The sequence below is a fragment of the Vombatus ursinus genome, unplaced genomic scaffold (genome assembly GCF_900497805.2).
Source record: "Vombatus ursinus unplaced genomic scaffold, bare-nosed wombat genome assembly UNPS02014798.1, whole genome shotgun sequence".
NCBI lineage: Eukaryota > Metazoa > Chordata > Mammalia > Diprotodontia > Vombatidae > Vombatus > Vombatus ursinus.
The window spans coordinates 42,466,208-42,486,353 of record NW_020954576.1 but is presented as its reverse complement, the minus strand read 5'-3'; the positions used below and the strand labels follow the sequence as shown (position 1 = coordinate 42,486,353).

General features: G+C 37.1%; 1 protein-coding gene across 1 annotated transcript in view; it reads left to right on the top strand.

Annotated features, from left to right (window-relative positions):
- Positions 1–20,146, top strand: part of HHAT (hedgehog acyltransferase) — a 483,325-nt gene that overhangs the window by 128,490 nt on the left and 334,689 nt on the right. The window contains exon 8 of the mRNA XM_027871575.1: positions 16,842–16,992. Coding sequence (XP_027727376.1) covers positions 16,842–16,992 — 151 coding nt within the window. The remainder of the gene's footprint in view (positions 1–16,841; positions 16,993–20,146) is intronic.

The window sequence follows — 20,146 nt, the reverse complement described above, 5'->3', positions numbered from 1 at the left end:
GTTAAATTGGGAACCTACTCAATGTGGAGTGCTCAGTGGGCAGCCCAGTGATTGTTTTTGCATAATAAGAGCAATCCCATGCCTTCATTGCTAAAATGGGGCCTAGCTGTCTTTCTCCAGCTCTTCCTTGCTGCTCCCCTCCCCATCCTCAAGTCACCCTTCTTCACTGGGTTTGTACCTTCCTCTTTGGTCTATGCTCTTCAAAGATGCTGAAATGCACCTTTGAATCTTCTCTGTCAGCTCAGGTGGGTGATTTTTCAGCCAGTTAACAAGCATTTATTAAGCCCTTCTTGTGTGCCAGGTGCTAGGGTTACAAAGAAAAAAAAACAAAGAGCTGGGGTTGGGGAGGGGGGATGGGAAGGTAACTTTGTAACATGAATACAGCTAAGTGAATATGAAATGCATACAAAGTAATTTGGGAGAAGCCAGAACATCAGTCACAAATTGGGGAATCAGGAAGGACCTTGTGTAAGAAGGAATCAGGAAAGACACTTTCCCCAGTTTGTGACTGATAATCTGGCTTCTCCCAAATTACTTTGTATGCATTTCATATTCACTTATCTGTATTCATGTTACAAAGTTATCTCACCCCCTATACCCCAGCTCTTTGGTTTTTTTCTTTGTAATCCTAGCACCTGGTTCAATTCCTGGCACACAAGAAGGGCTTAGTAGATGCTATTGAATTGAATTCTTCCTTTAAATCAGGAGTTTTTAACCTTTTTTATGTCATGGACATTTTTGGCAAGCCGATAAAACCTATGGGCCCCTCTGTGGAATATGTTGTTCAGTGTACAAAATATACAAGATAACAAAAGAAACTAATTATATTGAAACAGTTATCAAAATGTTAAAAAAATGTTTATGGACCCCAGGTTAAGAACCCTTATGCTGAATCCTAACTGTCTTCTTCTATAGTGATTGGAGAAGCCAGCCTTGCTCTCCACCCCTTTCTTTCTCTTCTGCCCCACTACCTAATTCTCCTTCGTAGAAATTCAACTCAAACCTCCTGGAAACCCGTAATGCTTAGTGTGGAGCAAAGTAGCATCCACCTATCCTTGAATCAAGAAACACAGCTCACCCTTTCATCTTCTCACCAGTTATTTAAAAAAAAAAAGTCTTCCCTAAATCTTTAAAAGAATGTTGTAATTCAACCACACGTTTGCTTCTTTGCTCTTAGATTATAATTACCTAGAGGGCAATAAACCAAATTCTTTAGTTTGTTGCATTTCACACCTAGTAATGGGGTTGCTACTGTGCTTAAGCAAATAAAACAATCAGATTTGTTGATACTAAAAAGGAAGGTCACTTTTAATGATAGTTTTCAATATAATTATATATTATATGTACATGTACATTTATGAATAAATATGTAATTATGTTTTAATACAATCAAGTTCGTGTCTAAAACATGCATGTATATTCACAACACATGTGTACAAACATGCATATGGGCATGCATGTGTCCATGCCCACACACATGCATATAATACATGTGCGTACTAGAACACATGCAAGTGCATAGCACGCACACATGTGAAATGGAACACATTTGTATATGTCTATGCATGCCCACATATAATACATATATAGACATATATGTATTGTGCACATAGTCTATATGCATATTATAATGTAATATAACACATGTATGATATATACACATATGTGCATGTGTATATATGTATATGTGATATATATGTGTATTTACTCACACGCATGCATGCATATACATACACTCACTCTTAAAATAGCCAGTATGCTTTGAAGCAGAGTTATGGAGAAAGCCAGCTGATCAGAGTCTTTCTTAGAGCTCAGAATGAGATTATATTTCCAGATCTTCAGTGAGAAAACTGTCAGCAAATGTCAGCCCAGAAGACTCAGAACTTAGCATTCTGAAAGAAAGAGTTTTGCTGCCTTAGACTTGCCTAGAAGGTTCTCCTTTTGCATCTGATTTTGCCTGTGTACATTTGTTGAGGTTGGAAATCCATTGTAACACCTTTTGGGTGTTTCAGATGAGAAGCAACCATTTTCCCTCCTGAAAAATGTTTTGTGTTTTGGGATATTTAAGCATCTAGGTTTTGGTTTGGGGAAAAAAATCTACATTTTAAAAAATAGTGGGGAATGGCTTAATTATTTTATGTTGCAGACTTCAGAGCTTTAGGATGTAAAGGGTTTATTCTAGAGTAGTCTTCCTTCAGTGACATAGCAGTTGGCAACCAGGCACCTGCCAAATAAACTTCCAGAAACTTTGCTGTTTAAAGATTTGCTGGCTGATTTTGAAACCTTATCTGCAAGCAGGTCCTACTCTTATCTATTCTTCTCCCTGGGGCTTACAGTGATTCTCCCTATACTTAGTTGTCAACTTATATGCTGAGCATCCTGTCTTCCACATGGTCATCATTCTTAATTTCTTTGGGAAAATTAAAAGCAAAAGAAAATTCTCAATCAGGAAAAGTTTGGTTAATCATCTCTGGTTAAAAAAGAATCAGAAATTTGTTCCCTCATTTCTTGGTAGAAATACACCAAAAGGCCAGCAGGTGGCAGTAAATACTCAGGAGACATTTGAAAAATTCAAATGAGACATTTTACTAGTTTCATATTTAGACCTTTCCCGAGCCTAGGTACTAGGCTGAGGTACTAGGAAGGTCTTTTACTGACCAGGGATGGATTGTCTAAGGCAATCTTCCCCAGGTCCTGATTTTATGACATGCTTATATGTTTCTAGCTAACTCAGGGAGGTATTAATTTGTTTCCTTACATTTCAAAATTAAACATACAACTTTCAGGACTTTAAAGAGGAGTACACCTTTTCCCCTGAAATATGAATTAAAATAGCTGCTGCTTATAAGATGTGGCAGTTCCAAAAGCATTGGGGAATCATGGATTGAAAATCAATGCAACTTCTGTGTCAGGGTTAATGAATCTAGTTTAAAACTTTAAAATTATTATTATTTTTGGACTGGCTCTGTGATTTCATTGACATAGTGGATTCTGAGTGAGGGAACTCCCTATATTAATGCAGATCAATAACTTTTATAACTACAGGTCTTATAAAGTTACCTAAGGGGACTGAAGAGTTTAAATGACTTCCAAGGTCTCATGTTGAAGGTCACACAGGTGGCAAAGGTGTTCTGGAGGACTCTCTAACCAATGTATGTTACTTCCTCTTCAATGATTATTTTAAATAAATTTGGATTCTCTAAAGGTGGCCAGAGTTCATTGTTATGAAGATTGACTGTAATGTGCTTCAGTAATAGGATAACATACCACTCTGTCAGAGAGGTGAAAATTTACCTGGACTTAAGGAGATCCAGGGATCTCAGCCCCACATTTCAGAAATCAACAGACCTCTTTATTGCAAAGTTAAATTAGCCTTCTGGTTAATTTAAGTCCCTCCTTGTCAGTGTAAGCCCATTTCTTATTGTTCTGACCTCAGAGGAGAACAATGGCTCATTTGTCACCATCCTCTCTAGCTGTGCCACTGGAAGTAATGATAAATATCATGGTCCTAACATTGGAATGAATCTTGAAAGAGAATCTGCTTCTGGCTCCTGCCTTCACACATGTTAATATTGAAACCCTTCAAGACAGATTTTTTCTTCTCCATGTGAAAGTCTCTGAGGAAGTGGGATGGATGTGGGTGGGGGCCTCAAAAAGACTTTCTCTAGTACATAAGCCTTATGCTATCTTATGTGCTATTGCTCCAGTGGGCAAGAAGGTCTGTTCACTGGTCAAGCAAAATTTCTGCAGCTTACATATAAGCCTCTTATTCAACACTCTGGCTGTAGAGAATTGCTTAGCCACTAAATTATTTAAAAAAAAAAAGCTTCAAGTATTAGGAGAATGTGTTAAAGTTGCCTCTTAGCCCTTTTTCCCTCTTTCTTAAATCAAACCCTAAGGGCTTTTAACATGCTTAGGAGGGAAGATAGACTTTAATGTGGACCAAGATAGTGTGTGGATATTCTTGATTCATCCTGCATTGTCATGAAACTACTTTAAAATTCTGTTGAGTACAAATATGTTGGACCATGAATCAAATGACCTGACTTCGAGTCCTGGCTCTGCCAGGATTTAGTTGTGACTTCATGTAACTTCTTTCAACCCTCTGAATTTCATTTCTCCTACATATTAAAATGATTGCTCTCTATATCTTCTTTGCTCCTAAATTCTCTCCTTATCCAGAGATCTGGCAGATAAACTATTCATGCTCTCTTAATTTGGTCATGGTATTACCCTTTGTGTGTAAATCATATATCCATTTTGACCGTATCTTGGTATACTGTGTGAGATGTTGGTCTATACTTAATTTCTGCCATATGTTTTCCAGTTTTCTTAGCAGTTTTTGTCAAATACTGCATTTTTGTTCCAATAGCTTGAATCTTTGGGTTTATCATATACTAGATTACTAGAGTCATTTACTATAATGTAATTTGTATTTAATCTGTTCCACTCATCCACCTCTCTATTTCTTAGCCAGTACCAGATTGTTTAGATAATTGCCACTTTATGATACAGTTTGAGATCTGGTACAGCTAGACCATCTTCTTTCACATTTTTTTCATCAATTCCCTTGACATCCTTGAACTTTTGTTCTTCCAGATAAATTTTGTTATTATTTTTTCTAGCTTTATAATTTTTTTTGGTAGATTATTGGTATGGCCCTGAAAAAATAGATTAACTTATGTAGAATTGTCATTTTTATTATATTGGCTTGGCCTACCCATGAGCAATTAATATTTTTTACAATTGTTTAGATTTAACTTTATTTGTGTGAGAAGTGTTTTATAGTTGTGTTCATATAGTTCCTGGGTTTGTCTTGGCAGGTAGATTGCAAAATATTTTATATTGTCTAAGTTATTTTAAATAGAATTTGTCTTTCTATCTCTTGTTGCTGGGCTTTGTTGGTAATATACAGGAATGCTGATGATTTATGTGGGCTTATTTTGTGTCCTGAAACTTTGCTAATGTTGTTAATAATTTCAAGTAGATTTTTTTAGTCAATTCTCTAGGATTTTCTAAGTATAACATTATATCATTTGCAAAGAGTGAAAGTTTTGTTTCCTCATTGCCTATTCTAATTCCCTTAATTTTTTTCTTCTCTTATTGCTATGGCTTACATGTCTAGTATAATAGTAAATAATAGAGGTGATAATGAGCATCCTTGCTTCACCGCTGATTGTATTAGGAAGGTTTCTATATTATCCCCATTATAGATAATGCTTGCTGATGGTTTTAGATAAACAGTACTTATCATTTTAAGGTAAGCTCCATTTATTCCTATGTTCTCTAGTGTGTTTAATAGGAATGGGTACTGTATTTTGTCAAAGGCTTTTTCTGTATCTGTTGAGATAATCATATGATTTCTGTTGGTTTTGTTATTGATATGGTCAATTATGTTGATAGTTTTCCTAATATTGAACCAGCAGTACATTCCTGGTATAAATCCCACCTCATCATAGTGTATGATCCTTGTGATATATTGCTTTAATCTCTTTGCTTGTATTTTATTTAAAAATTTTGCCTCAATATTCATTAGGGAAATTGGTCTATAATTTTCTTTTTCTGTTTTGGCTATTCTTGGTTTGGGTATCAGCACCTTATTTGTGTCATAAAAGGAATTTGGTGGGACTCCTTTGCCTATTTTTCCAAATAGTTTATATAGTATTGAGATTAATTGTTCTTTAAATGTTTGGTAGAATTCATTTGTGAATCCATCTGGTCCTGGGGATTTTTTCTTAGGAAGTTCATTGATAGTTTGTTCAATTTCTTTTTCTAAGATTGAGTTATTTAAGTATTTTATTTCTTCTTCTGTTAATCTAGGTAATTTATGTTTTTGTAGATGTTCATCCATTTCATTTAGATAGTCAAATTTATTGGTATATAACTGGGCAAAATAGCTCCAACAATTGTCTTAATTTCCTCTTTATTGGTGGTGAATTCACTCCTTTCATTTTTGATACTAGTAATTTGGTTTTCTTCTTTCCTTTTTTAAATCAAATTAAACACTGGTTTATCTATTTTATTGTTTTGCCCTCATAAAACCAGCTTCTAGTTTTATTTATTAATTCAGTGGTTTTCTTACTTTCAATTTTATTAATCCTTTAATTTTCAGGATTTCCAATTTGGTGTTTAATTGGGGATTTTTATTTTGTTCTTTTTCTAGTTTTTTTATTGCATGCCCAGTTCATCGATCTGCTTTTTTTTCTTCTATTTTATTGATGTAAGAAATCAGAGATATAAATTTTCTCCTGAGTGTTGCTTTGGCAGCATCCCATAAATTTTGGTACGTTGCCTCATTGTTGTCATTTTCTTTAATGAAATTATTGATTTTTTCCTATGATCACATCCTGTCAAGGTCTTCTTATTTCCATATCCTCTGTCTATGTATACTCCTTCCAATGCTTTTATAGTAATAAAGCTGTTAAGAGTTACAATTATTAACTTGCCATATAGAAATATAAACAGTTTAACCTTATTTAATTTCTTATGTTTTCTCTTTCTTGTTTCTTTTTTATCTTTTTATGTTTCCCTTGAGCCTTGCATTGGGAGGTCAAATTTATTATTCAGCTCTTGTCTTTTAATTAGAAATGTTTGAAAGTCCTCTGTTTTGTTAAATATCAATTTTTCCCCCTTAAAGATTATATTCGGTTTTGCTGGGTAGGTGATGCTTGGTTGTAATCCTAACTCTTTTTGCCTTCCAGTATATCATATTCCAAGTCATCTGATTCTTTAATGTGGAAGTTGCCAAATTCTGTATAATCCTGCCTTTAGCTCCACGCTATTTGAGTTGTTTCTTTTTGGCTACTTGTAAGACTTTTTCCTTGATCTGTGAGCTCTGGGATTTGGCTATGATGTTCCTGAGTATTTTCATTTTGGGATCTCTTTCAGGTGGCGATCGATGGATTTTTTCAAAGTCTGTTTTGCCCTTTAGTTCTAATATATCAGGGCAGGTTTCTTTGATGATTTCTTGAAAGATATTATTTGTTTTTAATCATGGCTTTCAGGTAGTTCAATAATTCTTATATTATCTCTCCTGGATCTATTTTCTAGGTCAGTTGTTTTTCCAGTGAGAAATTTAACATTTTCTTCTATTTCTTTTTTTTTACTTTTTTGGTTTTTGTTTTGTTATATCTTGATGTTTCATAGAGTCATTAGTTTCCACCTGTTCATTTCTAATTTTTAAAGAATTATTTTCTTCAGTGAACTTTTGTACTTCCTTTTCCATTTGGCCAAATCTATTTTTTAATGAGTTATTTTCCTCAGTAAATTTTTGTTTATCTTTTCCCATGCTATTGACTCTTTTATCTTGATTCTCTTGCTTTACTCTCATTTCTTTTCCCAATTTTTCTTCCATTTCTCTAATTTGCTTTTTAAAACCCTTTTTAAGGTCTTCTAGGAATTCTTTTTGGGCCTGAGACTAACTTTCATTTTTCTTTGAGGTTTCACATGTAGCCATTTTGACATTATTGTCCTCTTCTAAGTTTGTGCCTTGATCCTCCCTATGACCATAGTAGCTTTCTATACGTAAGCCCTTTTTTTTTTTTTTGCTTTTTTACTTATTTTTTCTGCCTTTTTTTGCAACTTGTTTCTATGTGAGAGTTGGCCTCTGGGCCTGCATTGTTCCACGCTTTTTGTGCTGGGGCGTTGGGTCTTACTGCTGGCTTTCACTGGGCTTCAGAGCTTAGCTGCTTGCTTTCTCTGGAGGGTAGGCTTCCCTTCTGGCTTATAGTGGGGGAGGGGTGCCTTCTTGTTGGCTTCTCCTGGGTATGGGGTTTAGCTACTGGCCTGTTCCAGGGGTGGGACCCTGCTGCTTCGTAGCTATTGTAACAGAGTCTTTCTGGTGTTTGGCCCTGGAGGGGAGGGATCTTGCTGCTGATCTGCCACAGGGTTGGGGCCCTCCTGCTGGGTTGCTGTGGAAACAGAGTCTCCTGGCTGGTAGGCCCCAGGGACAGGGCTTCACTACTGGTCAGCAGTGGGGTCAAGGCCTCCCTGGTGGCTTGTGCTGGGGGTGGAGTCGCTGGGGTGGGGCCTTGCCATGTTGCACAAACTGCTCGCTTGCCTGGGGGCTGCTGGTTTGCTGGACGGTAGGGCCTCCCTGGTAGATTGCCTCAGGCTTAGAGCCTTGCTTCAGCCCCCCTGCTGTGAGGCTAGTGGCTGCTGCAGCTGCCCTTGGCCCTCTCTCCCCTCTTGCCCCGGTGAGACAGACCTTTCCTGCTCCTAGATTAGTTCTGAGGTGATTTTCTAGTTGTTTGGAGGAGAATTTGGGAGGGCTTCAGAGGGGTCCTTCCTTATTCCCCCATCTTGGCACCAGAAGTTGCATGTATTTTTAATTACTTTCATGAGCCTTCAGGCCTACAACAATATCAGAGGGAGCAGTTTGTGATAAACCCACAGAATAAATAAATAGGTAGATAAAATATGCAAACACTTTCCAATCACTTTGACAGCTTCTCCTTGAATGAATGCTGGCAAATTTGAGAATTAGATGGGGATTTGCAGTAGGAGGAAGTTTTGGTAATTGGCAGGGACATTTAAATTCCTCTCTCTTGTGTTACCCCTGTGCTTCAGGCCAGTTCATTTTTTCCCCTCTTAAATAGAATGCCTAACAGTGCATTATATGGAGTTCTTTATTTTAGCAGCACTCTTTGCATTTCTGAGCTTGGGGCTTGATTTTCCTATAAGAGGTGGGCACTAAAATCAGGGGAGTGAGTAACTACTAATCTTCTTTCCCAAAGCTAACAAAGCAGTGTTTCTTAATGAGTCAAGTTGTCATTGTACAAAATCTTTATGCTCTTTTGCTAGTAAAAATGAAAGATTAAATTATGTGGCACTGTGTTTTTCTTTGAATTCTCTGCAGGTTCCCTTTTGGATAACATGGTGATGAAATGTTACAACTGATTTTTAACATTTTTGTTGGAAGGTTCATTGTATTATTATAAACAGATTTTTATTTCAAGGGGGGAGAGGCATTTTAAGTTAGAAGGGCTCATGGAGGTTTTTGTTTTTACTACTGGGAGATAGACTTACTCTTGCTTAGCCAATTTTTAATACTTCAGAGGCTTATTAGCTAGGTTGGGGATTATCTTAAAACTTTGCTCCCTTTCTCTCTCGTATTTCTATAGTTACCCTCCCCCAAAGTGTCTGTCTTCTTTTGGTACTGAATCCCCACCCCATACTCTTGCTTATTAGCCTGTTGGGTAGAGTCAGAGCAGAGGAAATGAAGTCCTATTGAGGTGGGGCTCTTTTTCTCTTAAACCTCCAGTCTAGTCAGATCATAGAACCTCAAAGTTGAAGGTACTTTCGAGATAATTTTAATCCATTCCCCTCCATTTTATAGATGAGGAAATTGAGATTCAGAGAAATTTAAGCAATGTAAGTATTAAGTAGTAAAGTCAGGATTTGAAGCCAACCTTATGGATTCCAACTTCATTTTTCTTTCCAGAGTACTGCTCTGCCTTTTTTAGGCCATACTGCCTCTGAATACAGGTTTGGTGGGAAGGAGGGGAGACTGAACCTGTTGACTGTTTGGGGATTATCTAAACCAGGGCTTCTTAAATTTTCTCCACCATGGACCCCTTTTGGAAGTTTGGCAGCATTTGTTGGCTTTGCATCGCATGAGGGCATTCGCAGCGCAAAGTGCGTAAGCTTTGTGTTCTGAACCAAGGTTACGCTGAAGTTGCCCTATGCAACATGAACATGTGTTGCCAGAAACACCTTTGACTCATTACACGTTTGATTTTGAATTAATTTTTGGTTGTTGTGCATTCAGAAACCATTTAATGTTGCCAAATTTTTCATGACCCCATATGGGGGTCACAGTTTAAGAAGCACTGAAGAGTTTTTAGATTATTATCTAGAGATTTTAGATTTAAGATCAAGAGTCCTCCCCCTTATAGGGCTCAACATGATCTGAACCCTGACTGCTCCTGATGCGCTGTATCTAGAAAAGAAAAGATCCAGCAGGTGGGAGCTGCAGCCAAAGGGAAAGAATGAAGACTTTTGTTTTCTCTACTTTTTTGGGAAAGAATTCAGGAAATTGGCTCATTTTTTGTTTCATTGTCTAATGGGAATTCACCAAATGAAACCCAGGAAGGATTAGTTAGCTGTATTAGGTAATAGGTACTTTCTTTTGGTTTTACATTATCGTTGGTTCTGAACATATCATTTCTTCTTCCCCCAATCAGAGGCATCTCTTGTGTTATGCTCCAGGATACTGTTAGAACTGGGGAGGCATGGGTTTACTCCCCCTCCCTATTTTGCCTCCCCTCCCCCCCCCCCCCCCACTCCCATAACACCAGCCAAGGCTGTTGTCAACAAGGAAGCAGTGCTGCAGATTTGGGGCAATTGAGGTTAACCTTGCCTTGGGTGTATTAATCTAGAAGCCAGCTATGGGACCTTTGGTCAAGAAGTATATGTTTTTTAGAACTTTGGTGGGGAATCTCTTAAGACCCCAGGAAACCTTTTGATGACTGATTTTTACTTTCTTGCAGGTGGCTTTTATCTGCTTTTATTTTTACTGAACAATCTTGAATGTAGTTTATAGTGGAGTAGTGGAGTATGTTTTTTAATAAAAGGACCATTTGTATGAACCCCCAGGCTCTGGCTGATGCAGAGTAGCAACCCAGATAAGGGTTAGATCTTGGACATGGGTGCTGGGGCATTAAGAATGGAAGGCTCAGAGAAGGTTTTATGGACAAGATGGCCCCAGAGTTGAATCTTGAAAGGCAATAAGAATTTTGAGAGGTGGAGATGATGAGGGAGTGCATTTCAGACATACGGCTTCCTTCAGGAAATGCATGAGGGAGAGATGAAATGTTTAATTTGGGGAACAAATAGCGAAAAGGCGGTTGTGACCCTGAGTTGGCTATTGCAGTAACTGTCTTACAGATCTCATCACCTCCATTCTTTGTTGCCCTCCAAACCAATCTTGCTAGAGAATAATCTTTCTTATGCACATATATCTGGTCATGTCACCTTCTCTGCTCAACAATCTTGAATTATCTAATGAATCAAGTTCATATTTTTTGGGCTCACCTGTTATATACAAATCACTGTGCTTGACTTCAGGCTTACAAAGCTTCCCCAAATGACACTGTTCCTGTCCTTAAGGCTGTTATAGTCTTTGGGGGTTGGAGATTGGGGAGATGGGGCAAGAAAGGGATAAGACATGTACTCAGTTAAATAAACAGAAAGTACATACAGTTATTTCCAACCAGATAGGAAGGGAGAACACTAACAAAAGGTGAGATTAGGAAAGGCCTCTTATAGGATGAGGCATTTGAGCTAATCCTTAAAGGGCGTTAGGTATTCCTAGTGGTGAAAGTGAAGAGGGAGAGCATTCCAGGCATGTGGGCACATGACTGATTTCACTTTTCAGTTGACCAACATTTTTTTTTGTTGTTGTTGTGTTGTTTTGTTTTTTTTTTTTTGGATTGAAGGTAACTTTGCAGGACAGGATTTTAACCTATAGTTGTGGAGACAAGAGGCTCTGGCTAATCTTTCTACACACACTGAGGTTCCATTAATTTGTTGCATGGTTATTATTTGCCATTATTTTCTGGCTATGTAACAGGCAGAATTGTAATTATAGTGAGACTGGAAGACTGTGCTCAAAAAGAACTGCTTTGTATCTCAAGTCTTAGTCTCTGTAAGATCCCTTGCAACTTTTCTTCTGTACTTTTCCTGTCCCCTCTCCTGTAACAGCTTTCTAAGGTGCTCTTCAGCAGTCATCACCAAGAGGCAACTAGGTGGAATGGTAGGTACAGTACCTGGACGTGGCTTCACAAAGACCTGAGTTCAAACCCAGATGCTTCATAGCTGTTTGATCGTGGTCAAGACACAACCACTGCCTGCCTCAGTTTTCTCATTTGTAAAGTGGAGATAATAATAGCACTGACCTCCTTTTTTGATATTTTAGTTAAGGGTGTGAGATGGTACCTCAGAGTTGTTTGAATGTACATTTTTCTAATTATTAGTGATTTAGAGCGTTTTTTCATATGGTTATTGATAGCTTTGATTTCTTCCTCTAGAAACTGTCTATTCATATCCTTTGACTTTTGTCATTTAGGGGATGATTACTGTTCTTGTATGACTCAGTTCCCTATGTATTTTAAAAATGATACCTTTATCAAAGAAACTTGTTACAAAGATTTTCCCCTAGATTCCTGTTTTTTTTTCTAATTGTAGCTGCATTGGTTTTGTTTGTGCAAAAACAAATTTTGTATAATCAAAATTATCCATTTTATTCCCTGTGAACCTCCATATCACTTGTTTGGTCAAAAAGTATTCCCTTAGGGGCAGCTAGGTGGCGCAGTGGATAGAGTACCGGCCCTGGAGTCAGGAGGACCTGAGTTTAAATCTGGCCTCAGACCGAACACTTGTCACTTACTAGCTGTGTGACCCTGGGCAAGTCACTAAACCCCAATTACCTAAAAAAAAAAAAGTCTTCCCTTAACCATAGATCTGATAGGTAATTTCTTCCATGTTCCAATAATTTGCTTATGATATCACCCTTTGTGTCTAAACCATGTACCTATTTTGAGCTTACTTGAACTTACTTTGAACATACCTTTGTTATATGATAGGAGATGGTGGTTTATACTTAGTTTCTGCCAGATTATTTTTGAGTTTTCCCCATAGTTTTTGTCCCCAAGTGAGTTTTTGCTCCAGTAGTTGGAATCTTTGGGTTTATCAAATGCTAGGTTACTCAGCTCATTTGCTTCTGTGTATTGTAAATCTGTTCTGTTTCATTGACTAACCTATTTCTTTTTCAGTACCAGTTGTTTTGATGATTATAGCTTTGTAGTGTAGTTTTGATATCTGATACTGTTAGGCCTCTTTCCTTTTACATATCTATGTACATATACATATACATACATATATATGCACATATATATACAATATATACACACACACACATATATATATATACATATATATACACACACATACATACACACACACACACCCTTGATATTCTTGAGCTTTTCTTCCTCCAGATGATTTTTTTTTTTTTTTACAAATTTTTCTAATTCTGTAAAGTAATTCTTTGGTAATTTGATCAGTATGGCCCTGAATATGTAAATTACTTTAGGTAGTAGTATAATTGTAATTATGCTGGCTCAGGGTTACACATGAACAATAAATATTTTTCTGATTATTTATATTATTATTTATTTGTGAAGTGTTTTGTAATTGTGTTCATATAGTTTCTGTGTATGTCTTGAGGTAGGCTCCCAAATATTTTATGTTGTAGTTATTCTAAATTCAGTTTCCCTTTCTAATTCTGCATGTTGGGTTTTGTTGGTAATATGCAGAAAGGCTGATGATTTGTGTAGGTTTATTTTATGTCCTGCAGCTTTGCTGAAGTTGTTAATTGTTTTGATTGCTTTTTAAGTTAACTCTGTTGGACTCTCTAAGTCAACCTATCATCTACAACTATCATCTACAAGTGATAGTTTCCCCCCCCCTTCATTGTTTGTGCTTATTCTTGCAACATCTTTTTCTTGTCTTATTGTTATAACTAGCATTTTTAGTATGATATTGAATAGTAATGGTAACAATGGATAGCCTTGCTTCACTTAATTAATAAACATTTATTAAGTATATACTATCGGTGGCACAGTGGATAGGATGCTGGGCCTGGAGGCAGGAAGGCTCTTCTTTCTGAGTTCAAATTTGGCCTCCAACACTTGCTAGCTGTGTGACTCTGGGCAAGTCACTTAACCTTGTCTGCCTCAGTTTCCTTATCTGTAAAATGAGCTGGAGAAGGAAACGGCAAACCACTCTAGTATCTTTGCCAAGAAAACTCCAAATGGGGTCACGAAGAGTCAGACACAACTGAAAACAGCTCAACAACAACGGTAACAACAGCTATATGTCAGGCACTGTGCTAAGCATTGGAGATACAGAAGGAGGCAAAGGATAATCCTTGGCCTCTAGAAGCTCACAATCTAATGGGGAAGGCAAACATTCACAAAAATGCAAACAAATATGTACAAATAAGTGTGCAAAATAAATAGGAAAAAATGATTTACTGTGACTTTTTCTTGGCTTTCCTGATCAGAATAAGGTTTGGCACTTTTTTTAGGTTGTCGTAGAAGAGATATGTTGGGAGAACTTTGCAAAAATGCTGATTCTAACTTTGCCATCTTGACTCCTTCCCAAATTATTTATTCCTTAGCATCTAGCTCATTTAGTGGGATATAGCAAGTGCTTAATAAATGCTTCTTGACTTAGGTTGAATTCTTTGAGCTTTTCTTTACATGGAGATAAGAAATAGAGTTATTTGCACTTTTTGATAGTAAAACTCTGGAATTACTTTAACAGGTAAAGGGAACTTTTGGTTAAGATAGCTATAGGAAAAATCATGGAAGAGACAAGGTCTCTTGTTTTTACACCAGCAAAGATATAAAAGTAGCATTAGATCAAATAATGATTAGGAAATCCAAAGAGAAACTACCATAAATGTCTTCATCCATCCCAGAATAACACAAAAAGAAAGCAGAATATTTACAGTACCCTTCTTTCAGGGAAGCCAGCATGAGCATAGGTAAATAAACTGGACCAGATATGATCCATGGGTATCTGAAGCCTATAGTACTTTATATTTGGAAGTGGAGTGGGGACAGGAATCCCAGATTGAAAAAAAATGGGAAGCCACAAGGGTATTGGGACATTGCAGTACTTTGATTGTTCTGACCGTGGACATGGGGTTAATAGCAGTGTTCTGATAGGGATGTCCTAGAGGAAGCTAGAAGTCCCCACCATTTTGATATGTTTATCTGGAAGAATGTAATTTGGTCCAGATGCTAAAGGGAAACAATCAAAAAAGTGGGAAGGAAGGAGCTTATCAGTACCAGATCTTAAAATATACTACAAATAAATATTACAACTATTTAGTGTTATTTGAAAACAGAAAAAAATGATCAGTGGAACTGATAAGATATACAGCATACAGAAATAAATGAATATAGTGACAACATATTAAATAAATCTTATCTCCTCCAACTACTGGGGTTAGGACTCATTTGACAAATTCAACTGGGGAAACTGGAGTGCAGTGTCAAAGAAATTAGGTTTAGACCAGTATCTCATACCATATGCTAAAATAACCTCCTGATAAGAATTGTTTTTTGCCATGATGTGTAGGGGAAGAGTTCTTGACCAAACAAGGGATAAAGAGGATCACCTGAGATAAAGTAGATAATTTTGGTTACATAATTAAAAATTATTTTGCAAATAAAATCAGTATAACTAAAATTAGAAGGGAAATATAATTGGAAAAAATTTTTGTAACAAGTTTCTCTGATAAAGGTATGATAGCCAAAATACTTGCGTAACTGATTCAAATATTTTAAAAATAGATCCATTTCTCTGGTCAGCAGATATGAACAGGCAGTTCTCAAGGAAAGAAAACCAAGCTAACCACAACCATATGGACATATGTTCCAAGTCACTAATAATGAGATAAATTCAAATGAAAACAACTGAATTTCTATTGCGCACTGATCAGATTGGGTGAGATGACAGACATGGAAAATGACAGCTGTTGGAGGTGCCGTGGGAGGATAAGTCAACTGATGCATTGTTGGTGGGACTGTGAATTGGTCCAGCTATTCTGGAAAGCAATTTGGAACTGAAGCCCAAAATGTCACCAAATTGTGTGTATTCTTTTGACCCAGCAATGTCTCTGCTAGACACATATCCAAAGAGATCAAATAAATAGAGAAAGGACATATCTACAAAAATATTCATAGCAATATTTTTGTTGTAGCAAAACCCCCTGAAAATTAGGGCAGGGAGTGCCCATTGATTGGTGAATGGCTGAACAAATTAGAATATATGAATGTAATGGAATATTATAGTGCTAAGAGAATTGATGAAAGGGAATGATTCAAAGAAACCTGAGAAAAGTAGCATGAATTGAAGTAGAATGAAATAAATAGAACCAGAGTACAATTTATACAATAACTGAAACATTGTAAAGAAAAAGAACTTTGAAAGACATGAAAACTCTGAACAATTTAATGACCAATCCGGACTCCAGAGAACTAATGATGAAGCATCCTATTCCCCTTTTGGCATCAATGGACTAGAGATGCAGAATGCAATAAACATTGTCAGATATGACCAGTGCTTGATTTATCCTGCTTAATTATGCTTATTTGTAACAAGGGAGAATTGTTTAATTGTGAGGAAGTTTGAGGGAGAGATGGGGGCTAGTATTAGTGATACCAAAAATAAAGGAGAAGAGAAAGAAAAGAATGTTATTGAAGAAAGTTCAGAGGGAAACAAAATTAAGCAGGATGGTTTTGAAACTAATATATTGACTTTATCACAGATTTTAAAGAAAGCACAAGCTATATATAATAGAAAAAAGTGTAAGAGACAACTATATCAATTACAATTGGCCATTACATTTGGCCTTATGTATAAAGCCCTGAAATAAAAATTTAGCTGTGATGATTTCTATTTTAAAAGACCTATTATTAGAAAAAAAGATTCATTGGAATTTTTTCAAAGAGTGAACTTCCTTTGTGCATTTGAAATAAGAATGGTAAGGCACATTATCTATAATGTGGATATAGTTTTGTCCCCTGACACCATTAATAAAGATGGTGACAATATTTGAGATTTGCTAACTCAGGTTATTCATAGAGCCAACAGTGATGATTCAGTAAGAGATGTTTAATAATGCTTTTTGGTTGGTGTAGGTTATTTTGTTTTGGTTTTTGTAATGGGCAGAGTGGAGGTGGAGATGGTGGGGTGGTATGTTTACCAGATATTATAGCAAGAGAGGGGACCGTCAGGTGTTTTTAATGAGCTTCTTTTCTTTTTAGGTGGACTAGCATTAGCCCAAGTACTCTTTTTTTATGTGAAGTACTTGGTCCTTTTTGGCGTTCCTGCCCTGGCCATGCAGCTGGATGGACTCCAACCCCCTGCCCTTCCCCGATGTGTGAGCACAATGTACAGCTTCATTGGAATGTGGAGGTTAGTTATATGCTTTCCTGAAGTGATTTATGATTGTCTAATGGGAAGAGCCCCTGGATGGCAATCTGGAAAATTTGGTTCTAGCTCTGTCTCCGTCAGCTAATTCCCTTTATGAGTGTAGGCAAGTTCTTTGTCCACTCTCTGCTTTACTTTATTCATCTATCTAAAGGAAAGAGATAATTTTCCTTAGTACATCTCCCTCTGTAGCATATCATGAGGTTGCGGAGATAGATGGGAAAGCTCTTTGAAAAGGAAAAGGAATTTTTATAAATTCAATGGAGTCTTGCAAAATATAGGTTTCCAAGTGAATTGAAATATTTTTTCTGGGTATCAGATATTGTCTTGTCATCCTACATAGTTGATGAGACATTATCATAATGATTTGTCCTTATGCATGGGAGAATGTAGTTAAACCCCCTTATACTCCCCGCACATATAACCTATAGACTCTGTACTCCTACAGAGAGAAAAGCTCTTTTGGGTTTATGATAGAAATAATTTTTTGCAGCATCTGTTACTGTGCATGAATTCTTCCTGGATGCATGGTCTCTCTGGAGTTTTTTTTTTTCCAAAAAGAATTTTTAAGCAGTGATAAAACATGTTGCTTCCTTCTTCTTGGTAGAGAAGTGGTGGGTTATGGATAGAGAGTGTTGCATACACTGTCAGACTGCTCCTTAGGTTGGTTTTGTCATAAGGAAGCACTCTTTTTTGGGGAGAGGAAGTAGTTATGGATGAATGAATTTAGTGTTTTTTAAAAAAAAACAAGAAAATATTATAAGAAATTTTCAATGGTATGTCATTTCTGATTGCCACTTGCTATTTCTGACTTGTCCACAGTTGGGGTTCTGTTAGTGCTTTAGGCCTGTCTATTCCATGCTTGTCAGAATGTAGACTTTATTCCTCCCCCCAGATATTCCTTGCATAAAAGCTACATATAGCTGATAATAGTTGTTAATTTTTCAGTGCTTATTTGTATAAGATTTTTTCTTTCACCAGAATCTCATTTTAGGGTTGCAATGTGGTATAGTGGAAAGATGGCTGGATTTGGAGTGAGGAGATTAGAGTTTGACTCTAATCTACATATGTCCTACGTGATTTTGAGCAAGTCACTTTCCATGGATCTCAGATCCTTCTTGTGTAAAAGGAGGGCTGATCAGGGGCTGCCCCAAGGCTATAAGGCAGTGGACCACAGAGTTGGTTTTATGTAGTACAATTACATTTGAAACAACAAAGTTCACACAAGGACTATAGATTCCGAAGGATTAGTTGGCAAAGGGTGTGGCTATTAGGCTGCATGGTGAGGAGGTCCTTACTAGCCCCAAATCATGTGATACAATGTGATCCCTTAATGTTATTCTCATAAATTGGGTATTTCTTTGCTCTCTCCTTTGGTGACCTCATTATATTTCATAGCTTCAATTATCACCTCACACAATTACGGAATTTTTCCTCACTGTGTATGTGTAAATATGTGTAAAGATAGGTTTCATTATTCACTTCTATAAGATTTTGAGTTCCAGATTTTTTTTCCCTCCCTCCCTCCTCTCCCCTCTCCTCAAGATGGCAAGCAATCTGATATATGCTATACATGTACAGTCATATTAAACGTATTTCCACATTAGTCATGTTGTGAAAGAAGAATCAGAATAAAAGGGAAAAACTATGAGAAGGAAAAACAACAAAAAAAAAGAAAAAATAGTATGCTTCGATCTGCATTCAGCCTTCATAGTTCTTTCTCTGGATGTATATAGCATTTTCTAACTTCATTTTTTTTTTTTGAGGCAATTGGGGTTGTGACTTGCCCAGAGTCACACAGCTAGTAAGTGTCTAAGGCTGGATTTGAACTTAATTCCTCCTGACTCCAAGGCCAGTGCTCTATCTACTGTACCACCTAGCTGTCCTCTACCATTTTCCATCATGAATCTTTTGGAATTATGTTAGACAATCACAGAATTTGAGAATTGGAAGGAAGAGGCCCATTCTTTCTCCTGAACTCCAGTTTTCACATCTACTACTTGCTGGACATTTTTTTTTTCCATATGCCATAAGTATCTCAGACTCAATATATAATTTTCTTTCCCATGCTGTAGCTCTTTCCCTCCCCAATCCCCCTCCTCCAAATTGGACTTCCAGAGATCATGCCTGATAGGAGATAAGACACTCAGTTCCTTACTCAGTTTCAACCTGGCCATTTTCCTTCTTGTTACTGTAGGCAGATCCTTCTCCCTACCTTTTCACCCCTTGCTCTAAGAATTATAATCAAATCAACACTACTATTGCCACTTCAAAATGCGGTATCATTGGACTGACCTATTTTTTCCGCTCATCAACCTAGTGACTCCCCAGACTAAAACATCTTTCCGTGGCTACCATTCTGTTTTGTGAGTTGTCTCTCCTTATTTGAATATAAAGCTCTCGAAGTTGGAGACTGCTTCTCTTTTGTGTATGTGTCTGCATGAATTGGGCAGCTAGGTAGTGCAGGGAATAGAGTGCCAGGCGTGGATTCAGAAAGATTCATCTTCCTGAGTTCAAAAGTGGCCTCAGACACTTATTAGCTATGTGACCCTGGGCAAGTCACTTAACCCTGTTTGCTTCAGTTTTCTCATCTGTAAAACAAACTGGAGAAGGAAATGGCAAACCTCTCCAGTATCTTTGCAAAGAAAACCCCACATGGGATCATGAAGAATCACATATGACTGAAAAATGACTTAACTCTATAAATTAGCCCAGTCTTTGGCGCGTCGTAAGCGCTTAATAAATACTTTTTCTTTCATTCATTCATGTTCAACATAGAACTTATTATTATATTTTACACCAAATCCATTGATCTTCCAAACTTGCCCCTTTCTCTTGAGGGCTCTATTGTTCTTCCAGTGACCCAGTTTTGAAACCTTGTAGTTATTAACTGACCCTTCCCCCTTTCCTGACATCCCCATATTTAATCACTTCTCATACCTTATTGATTCTGTCTCCCTACATCTCTATCACATCTATTTCCTTCTCTCCGTCCACAATCCTCTACTTAGGTTCAAGTTCTTGTCACTTGTAGCATGAATTGGCCTCTCAAGTGCTCTCTCTGCTTCCACTTTCTACCCTCTCCAACCCATCCTTCACAAGGCTGCCAAATTGATATTCCTTAAACAGATTTGACCAT